The 9,476-nt window shown below is 41.7% G+C and overlaps 1 protein-coding gene across 1 annotated transcript; it reads right to left on the bottom strand.

The window, feature by feature from the left end:
* Positions 1 to 632: 632 nt before the first annotated feature.
* Positions 633 to 9,224, bottom strand: LOC121538433 (rho guanine nucleotide exchange factor 7). The gene is made up of 11 exons (XM_041846426.2): positions 8,659 to 9,224; positions 6,854 to 6,953; positions 6,379 to 6,522; positions 6,127 to 6,213; positions 5,947 to 6,025; positions 5,616 to 5,752; positions 5,221 to 5,367; positions 1,968 to 2,054; positions 1,677 to 1,752; positions 1,418 to 1,494; positions 633 to 1,133 (listed from the first exon to the last, which is right to left on the bottom strand). The coding sequence occupies exons 1-11, from the start codon at positions 8,751 to 8,753 to the stop codon at positions 1,020 to 1,022; spliced, it is 1,143 nt and encodes a 380-aa protein (XP_041702360.1). The 5' UTR covers positions 8,754 to 9,224; the 3' UTR covers positions 633 to 1,019.
* Between the last annotated feature and the right edge of the window lie 252 nt (positions 9,225 to 9,476).

Here is a 9,476-nt window from a genome sequence, read left to right as displayed (position 1 = left end):
TACGAATGTATCATTCGACGGTTTTCAGAGTTACCTGGAATGACAGAGGCAGGAATTGGATTCCGGCTCTCGAAGGACCAAGCTGTTACGTGAATTATTTAACAAACTATTTCAGTGTCTCTGTGCATCTCCCAAAAGGTTGTAAGTCTTGGGATTTAAGTAACGGACAGAGTCCCAGTCTGCATAGTCAGAGATGTATTCATTGAGAATTCTAAAACAAAATGGTCGTCCAATATTTTTATATGCACACGTCAGAGAAAAAATCCCTCCCCTCTGTAGGCAGGCTGTAGTTTTCCACTTTATAATTGCTCTCCTGACCATCAGTTCACACACACACACACACACACACACACACACACACACACACACACACACACACACAAACACATACACACACACACACACACAACACCTAACAGTTTCTCTCCTCCCTAAATTCCTCAGTTATCTTGGTTTCTCAGTTGCCTGTAGACAGTTCTCCTTGTCCTTTGTTGTCTGGTCTAACTCTTACTCACATTGCTAAATAGTAGCTCAATGTCATAGTCTTTACTGGTCCTACGCTCACACATTCTAACACATTTCACACAGTTTCAGGGTGTAATAATTAGTCATTAATAATTAATCTATCAGGTAGTGATGAAAAATACTTTTTTATTGAGTTTGTACATACAGTATCAAGAACAATCATAACAGAAAATATGTAAAATGTCTTGAACAGCACTACATTTTCTATTTTGGTTGAAACAGCAATTTGATGAAAAATATTGTAAGATCAGTGCACTAAAAATATACTCCCAATTTAGCCTATCAATTGCTATTACTGTCACTAGTGAAGCAGAGTTCTACAGACAGTAACCTACAGCAGAAGACATTTCACCAGAATCTCTTAATTTCATTGTACCAGACTGAATAATGTATGCATATACACTGTATACAGTACATGCTATCCACAATTTCAGTGTCTATTGATGAAAAGAGGCATGAGTCTTCTATTGAGTGAGGCCATTGGCCAGTGAGTCTCAGTCTTGTGGTGCTACTGTCATTGGTTCCTGGGACTCCTTCTTGCTCCGCTGTTTTTTTGGCATGAGGGGTGGAGCCGTGTGGTTTGAGGTAGCTTGGAGTTTTTTTTCCAGCTATTGAGAAAATAAATGAATTTTTAGGTTTTTATATTTTGGGACTACTTTTGGGGACTTATTGTCGTTAACTTAATTTCTTCTGTAAATGAACCTGCTACCACAACAGTTCAAGGCTAAGCTAACTCATATTTAGCATCCTGCATCTTCACAAAATGGATATACATGTATGGCTCAATTGGAATCGATATATATAGGCAGAAGGCTAGCCGCACAGTTTTTCCAATCAGTTTTAGCTTTGTTCCATCATTTCCCTTTTTAACGGGACTGTAATGGTACTGCACCTGTTGTAGCTGGAAGATCCAGTTCTGATAGTCTTCAGGACAGGTGCAGGATACCTGCAGCGGCTCCATCAGTTCACCTGCACCACACAACATACAATAGAAGTACAATGCTCTTCACCACTGTAAACAGCAACACTTGATACAGTTGACTTGCTGCAGATCTAGTCGTAGTTTCTATGGTTAATTTAGGGTAAATTTGCCTCATTATGCAAACATGTTAGAGCAGTATGACATACAGTATGTCTGTTTAGTATTTTACCTGTTAACTCGAACTCCAGCCTCCCAGGTAATGCAGACCTCTCCACGGCTGTGATGCTTTTCCGAGGCAATCTACCCTAAAGTGTTATGACAAACAGGTTGAAGTATCATTTATCTTGAATTGATAAAGGTTAGTATTGGATCAGCTCTATAAATTACAACATCTTCTAAACTGTACATCTTAGAATGTCACACATCTACTGTATAGCGGCAATAGGCAAACTAGGTAAGGTCACCAGGTTCACAGTGTTTACTGTGACATTGTTTCCTAGAGAACATAATTTGACTGTACCTCATATTTGACGCTGAGGCGCTTGTTATCCACAGAGAGCAGGAGGACATCTTGAGGGAAGAGTACAAGTAGTCGCTCATAAAGTCCCTGCAAGAATGGATCAACGTTGTCACAGTATTTATTTTATCTCAAGTCCACTATTATCATTATAGTTACTGTTATCATTAGCAATAAAACTATTAGCATAATCAAGTACTCTTATTAGCCCTATGATAATTATTATTACTATTAGCATATTTATTAACATTAGCATTATTTATATATTTTTTCTTTATGTAGCAGATACTTGTGACAGAGTACTGGACTAGTGTAGGATTATTTTCTGAGTAATTGTTTCATTTGAATGGCATTTATACACATTTCTAATATGTGGTGAATCTGTGTTTTAGAACATAACGGTGTTTGCCTAATTCTGGAAATATGTCATTCATTATTAACCTGGGAACAGAGAGGAAGAGGCGAAGCGAGAGGGTTTAGTCCGCCCAAAATCTGTCCATGAAAATGAGACCATGAATTGAGGAATTTTTGTATGGAGGTCAATGAGAGTGTCAAATTTGATCAACAAAAAAAATATTAGTAATTTGCTACGTGAGGCTTATTTGATTGAATAGAAGTTTCGTAATGGTTAGGTTGTTATGAATGCACTGATATAAGTGTATGCACGTGGCATTTCGGCAACTTTGAGAAAAACAACTTTATATCGGAGTTGTGCCTGTTGTTTACACGGGTATCTGCCCTCTCATTGGCTAGAATGGTCCCACCTGATCTCGCCTCCTCCTGCCTGCCTTCTATCTTTGAGGACATGTATTTCCATTGTTAGAGCGGTCATTCGACTATCTTGTCAATATAATAGAAAATCTTTGCATGGGAACTAATGATCTGTCATCTGATTTACCAATGCATTAATTGTGTTTTAATAGCTTTATTGAAACAGGAAGTGACAGACAGTTCTTGAGTTGTGGCTAACGGTATTCAATGGGTTGTCACTAGTTACCACAGCCTATTCAATGGGGTCTGCCTAAATAGTTATCCGTCTCCATCATCCTCCATCATCCAGTCCTTGCAGCTTACAGGAAGTCATCCATCCAGCTGTATACGGCCCCTAAAGTTACAATGGCGGCAGCAGTTGTGCCATTTTCGTGGATTTGTGTCTTTTGGTGAGTTTTCATCTCTGTACATTTTGGTTAGCTAGCTTCACCTACCCAGCTTACCACTTGCATAAAATACTGTTGAGCTCTTGATCAGCTGTTGAGCTTTTGTGGCTTTTTGCTGGAGATGTAATGGATTTCTGCAGTTTTTTGGTCATTCTGCCACCATTTCTGCCACCAGTTGGTCCAGTGTGGCTCAGTTGGTAGAGCATGGCACTTGCAATGCCAGGGTTGTGGGTTCAATTCCCACGGGGGACCAGTACAGAGAAAAGCATGAAAAATGTATGCACTCACTACTGTAAGTTGCTCTGGATAAGAGTGTCTTCTAAATGACAATATTTCACATATTCTTGACTTTTTCATTCCTTGACAACATGCCTTATTGTGACATACAGTGGGGAAAAAGTATTTAGTCAGCCACCAATTGTGCAAGTTCTCCCACTTAAAAAGATGAGAGAGGCCTGTAATTTTCATCATAGGTACACGTCAACTATGACAGACAAATTGAGAAGAATAAAAATCCAGAAAATCACATTGTAGGATTTGTAATGAATTTATTTGCAAATTATGGTGGAAAATAAGTATTTGGTCACCTACAAACAAGCAACATTTCTGGCTCTCACAGACCTGTAACTTCTTCTTTAAGAGGCTCCTCTGTCCTCCACTCGTTACCTATATTAATGGCACCTGTTTGAATTTGTTATCAGTATAAAAGACACCTGTCCACAACCTCAAACAGTCACACTCCAAACTCCACTATGGCCAAGACCAAAGAGCTGTCAAAGGACACCAGAAACAAAATGGTAGACCTGCACCAGGCTGGGAAGACTGAATCTGCAATAGGTAAGCAGCTTGGTTTGAAGAAATCAACTGTGGGAGCAATTATTAGGAAATGGAAGACATACAAGACCACTGATAATCTAACTCGATCTGGGGCTACACGCAAGATCTCACCCCGTGGGGTCAAAATGATCACAAGAACGGTGAGCAAAAATCCCAGAACCACACGGGGGGACCTAGTGAATGACCTGCAGAGAGCTGGGACCAAAGTAACAAAGCCTACCATCAGTAACACACTACGCCGCCAGGGACTCAAATCCTGCAGTGCCAGACGTGTCCCCCTGCTTAAGCCAGTACATGTCCAGGCCCATCTGAAGTTTGTTAGAGTGCATTTGGATGATCCAGAAGAGGATTGGGAGAATGTCATATGGTCAGATGAAACCAAAATATAACTTTTTGGTAAAAACTCAACTCGTCGTGTTTGGAGGACAAAGAAGTTGCATCCAAAGAACACCATACCTACTGTGAAGCATGGGGGTGGAAACATCATGCTTTGGGGCTGTTTTTCTGCAAAGGGACCAGGACGACTGATCCGTGTAAAGGAAAGAATGAATGGGGCCATGTATCGTGAGATTTTTAGTGAAAACCTCCTTCCATCAGCAAGGGCATTGAAGATGAAACGTGGCTGGGTCTTTCAGCATGACAATGATCCCAAACACACCGCCCGGGCAACGAAGGAGTGGCTTCGTAAGAAGCATTTCAAGGTCCTGGAGTGGCCTAGCCAGTCTCTAGATCTCAACCCCATAGAAAATCTTTGGAGGGAGTTGAAAGTCCGTGTTGCCCAGCGACAGCCCCAAAACATAATTGCTCTAGAGGAGATCTGCATGGAGGAATGGGCCAAAATACCAGCAACAGTGTGTGAAAACCTTGTGAAGACTTACAGAAAACGTTTGACCCGTGTCATTGCCAACAAAGGGTATATAACAAAGTATTGAGAAACTTTTGTTATTGACCAAATACTTATTTTCCACCATAATTTGCAAATAAATTCATAAAAAATCCTACAATGTGATTTTCAGGAATTTATTTTCTCATTTTGTCTGTCATAGTTGACGTGTACCTATGATGAAAATTACAGGCCTCTCTCATCTTTTTAAGTGGGAGAACTTGCACAATTGGTGGCTAACTAAATACTTTTTTCCCCCACTGTATTTCAATCGTAACATGCCGGCTATTATGACAACTATTAAGCTATCAAGACCCCTTGAAATGGACTTCAGAGTAGTGGTGAGTACAGAAGTTACAGCGTGGGTTGTGTTAGCTACCTGTCTCTGTGTATTAATGATGTGGACCATGGATAGGTATCCTGGCTGGCCCATGTGCTGGATGGGGGCCCCTTCCCAGTGCCCTATTGGGGCTTGCAGTAAATACTTTTTCAGTTCCTCTTTTTTCCAGCTCTCATCACAGGGTACCTACAGTAAATGACAACAGAAATGTAGCTTCATATATGGAGCATTTCGCCAATGATAATACTTTTTTACAAATGTCCTTTCATGATGATATATTTAGCTCATTAGATGTTCAATTTGTGATCAAGCAAAGTAAACCTCACAATTGTTAAGACAGTTTTAGATGTAGCAATGACACATCTGTTTAAGATCTGTAATTTACTGCAAAAGGGGGTGGTTCTTATAGGGGGTGTGCTGATTGAATACCTTACCAGGTAAGACAGTGCACAGCGGGAGGGACTTAGCGGTTGGCTCATGGATTTGTATCTCCTCTCCTCCATGTGGTGCATCCATTTGTTCAGCTCTGCTGCACTGGCACAGGTGAAGACTTTGGAGTCCACCATTGGACCTAATAGTGGGAGGGAGATGCTAGCGATGTTCAATACAATAATTAAATCCTTTACTGATGGCTTGCTTCATACCTATGAACATAGTACAGCCGTGATAAAACACAATAAATCAAACTCCCTTGTGTATTAATTGCTTTATTGAACTATGAAGCTGCAGCACCTCTTTTTGATCCATAATGATAATAGGACTCACCACTGATCTGGAATATGTGTTGCATGTTGGAGTCCAGTGAGGTGGCTTGGAAAGAAAGTCCAGAGAGAGGCAGGATGCCCTGAGAAAGAAGAAGCAACACACTGACTAGCCTTAGTTAAGTTAAATGTTCAACATGCATCTGTGTCGTTACAGTATTTCCCCATTTGTAAAGGAACCAACCTCGTAGATAAAGTCATGATGAGAGGGGTCCAGAGATAGGATCAATAAGTGGAAGGAGAACAGCACCAGATAGTGTTCACTTTTCTCCTATAGGAACATAAACAAAGAAAAGCATATGAACAGAACATCAGTATAGAAGTACTACAGTCGGAACAGTGAGTGCTGGACAGTGAGTGCTGTACAGTGAGTGCTGGACAGTGAGTGATGATTGACGTCTACAGTATATCTGAGCATGGTGTAGAAAGATGTTACCTGTGTGTAGCTGTTGTGGAGAGACACCAGGGAGGAGTGCACTATCTCACCATACATGTGTGCAGGCTGGCCCTCCCAGTCACGGATGGGCTGGTTGTATATACTGTGGTGTAGCTCCTCTCTGCTCCTGCCCCATAGCACAACCTAGGGGAATATAATAGAATACTTCAGCTGTCTCATGTAAAATAAAATGTAGTGGAGTATTACTGTATCATTAATGTGATATAACAGCTTTTACATAAAATGGAATGTTGACGTTTGGCACCATTGACACCATGCATTTACACTCACAAGTGCTAATATGTACACTTGATCCGCTGGGGGTTTTACAGTGTGATAAGTGTCATTTTCATACAGACACGCTCTCTCTCTGTATCTCTCTGTCTTTCTCTCTGTCTCTCTCTCACGCACGCACGCACACACACACACACACACACACACACACACACACACACACACCCTCTCCTCCACTGACCTCCTGGTCAAGGTGTCTCACTGAAGGGTAGCGAGAGGGTGGACCATCTTTTCCATTCCTCACAGAGAGCTGAAGCCTGCTCTCTCCTAGATTCCATATCCTGAAACAAAGATATATACTGTATATATCAGCAGTCAACCCCATATCCCATTAAACCATATCCCATTAAACCATGTCACATTTACCCCACACTCTACTGTAGCATCTCACAAACCTAACTAGTCTACAAACGCATGTGCAATTCCCCTGAACTGAGTGTAGTGAAAGCAAATGTAGAAGAGGGATTTATTTATTTTTTTACTGTAGACCAATTTGCCCACCTCACTTACAGCCTGAGCCCTCTCCACCCCACCAGTGTCCACACGTAAGCAGATTAAAGTGGGGTGCACATAAGGAGCAGACACCCACCATCTGACCACCTCACACAAAAACCTTGTGCCCTCATTGGCCCATTTATCTGGTAATAATAAAGTAGCTACACACCCCTAAACCATTCCCTATGTTTGGTAACAGTTCTGTTACATATGTGTTTGTGCTTGTGTGTCTGTCTCTGTGTGTGTGCATACATTCATAAATGTGTGCATGTGTGTGTGCGAACAAGCATCCTTGCGTGTGTGCATAGTATATGTTGCTGGTGGCTGATCCCTCGTCTTCTCCCAGTTTGGACACATGCAGTCTGTGAGCTGCTATTATGATTAGCTCCTCGTTTTAATCCCCCACTCCTTTAATGAGGGGATTTAGAGGCCTGGCCCGTGTTAGACCAGGCTGGACAGGAGGGAGAGATGAGCGGTAGTATTGTCTGCTAATTAGTCGGCTAATTAGCGAGACAATATTCCTCCCTCCTGTGCTTCTATATCTGCATTGCTTGCTCTTTGGGGTTTTAGGCTGGGTATCTGTATAGCACTTTGTGACAACTTCTGAAAACAACCTTTGATACGTTTGATTGATTGATATCACCGGCCGCTCATGTCCTAATCATATCAATGTCACATCAGTGAGTATCAGTATGTTCATGGCGACTAAACAGAGTCCAAACTAGCGTTCTGCCTCTGTGTGTGCTTTTGTGTGAATGAACACGACACAGATATACTCATAGTTACATAATATATGCCATCAAATGTTATTGTTTCTTACTCATGGAACTGAAGTTCTGAAGTGCTCAGAGAAAGAGGCCTTCCAATTTCATTGCCCATATCCTAGTAAAACCATGATCAGCATCGCTTCGCTGTGAAAACTGAAGCAATATAAGATTGTGGTATTGCCCTTAGGCTATATAGTTATTCTGATTGACTGGTGCTGGCAACTACATAACTCTGCAGAAACACAGACGAAGGGACTTGAATATAAACCCTGACAGTTTACCATAGTGATCTCTCTCACATAATTTGAAACTCGTTTGTTTGAAAAGGTCAGTGGAAGCCACAGTGGTTGAAGCACTATTTTTTTCACCCATCACCCCAATGTTCACCACTTCCTCTCAATGCATCTTCTTATGACCTTTAATCAGCCAAAACCCAACAATAGGTACTGTTTAATAGTATTAATTCAAACTTTCCTCCAAAGCCAAGAGGCTCAGTATTTTCAACAGAGATATCAGAGAATTTGCTTGTTAGTCTTAAATGCTGTCATGTGTCATCAATATATAAAAAATTGCCACAGTCATGTTTCCGAATCAAATTCAAATGGGATTGTGAGGTTGTGAAAGGCCGAATGGCTATCGAACTTAAACAGATCGCTCCCATGAGGGATTGATAGAGTTCATGGTCTTCTGTTATACATCAAACTATCAACAAACAAAGACTCACCCTGAGTTGTCAATCTGCAGAAGCTCGATCTCGTCAGGGCCCACATCGTCAATCCCAGAATGCGCTCCTCTCTGAGTCACACTACAGCATCCCATGACCAGGTAGCCCTCTCCTCTCCTCTTGCAGCCTAGTCCAGTCCAGACAGACAGAAAACTCCTTCCTTCACCCTCAGTCCCTAGTCCTCACACTAACTCTACTGTACCATCTGCCTCCGTCTGCACCCATCCCCACAGCTTCTGCACCGCACTAGACCAGACAGGGGGGATATGTAGAGAGAGGGAGGGGGATAGAGAGGAAAAGAGGACAAGCCTGGTGCGGAGGGAAGGACGGGCTATGTCGCTTAACTTCTCAGTCCCCCTTTTTTCTTAAACACAATATCACTATCCCTGAAATACCAAGAAAAAGTTGAGTCAAGAAGCAAAAAACTGTGAGCAGTGTCACAGTGCACTCGTTCTTCCTTCCTGTCAGTTTGCACGCAGAGAGCCACGCAACTTCCTCAGTGGTCTTTTCACTTTGACGGTGTCACAAAGGAAACTTAACTTCTTCTGAAGCCTGTCAGCTTCCCTTTTAGAATTATGCAGATAAAGCAATTGAGAAACAAGAGACAGTGTTGACCGTTGTTGAAAGAATCCTCCTGTTTACATGAGAGACAAAGCAGTCATAAAAACAAGCCACAGCTTCAACATGGTTGTGTGTGTATTGTGCTGCATTTGTTGTTGTTGTTGTTGTTGGTACAGATTAGAACAGTGTTGGATAGGTGTGCTAGGACCAGTTGTCATACTGTTGTGCAATTGCATTATTGAAGCCACCTCAAAATG

The sequence above is a fragment of the Coregonus clupeaformis genome, chromosome 24, assembly GCF_020615455.1.
Source record: "Coregonus clupeaformis isolate EN_2021a chromosome 24, ASM2061545v1, whole genome shotgun sequence".
NCBI classification, from domain to species: Eukaryota; Metazoa; Chordata; class Actinopteri; order Salmoniformes; family Salmonidae; genus Coregonus; species Coregonus clupeaformis.
The sequence above is the reverse complement of the archived record's forward strand: the minus strand, read 5'-3'. Positions and strand labels throughout refer to the sequence as shown.

Bases quoted from the DNA above. Each gene is read 5' to 3' on its own strand.
- LOC121538433 (XM_041846426.2), bottom strand. From the start codon at position 8,753: ATGGGATGCTGTAGTGTGACTCAGAGAGGAGCGCATTCTGGGATTGAC. The intron at 6,026-6,126 runs GTTGGTTCCTTT...CTTCTTTCTCAG, and splicing joins ATCATGACTTTATCTACGAG to GGCATCCTGCCTCTCTCTGG. The intron at 5,753-5,946 runs GTGAGTCCTATT...TCCCACTATTAG, and splicing joins ACACATATTCCAGATCAGTG to GTCCAATGGTGGACTCCAAA.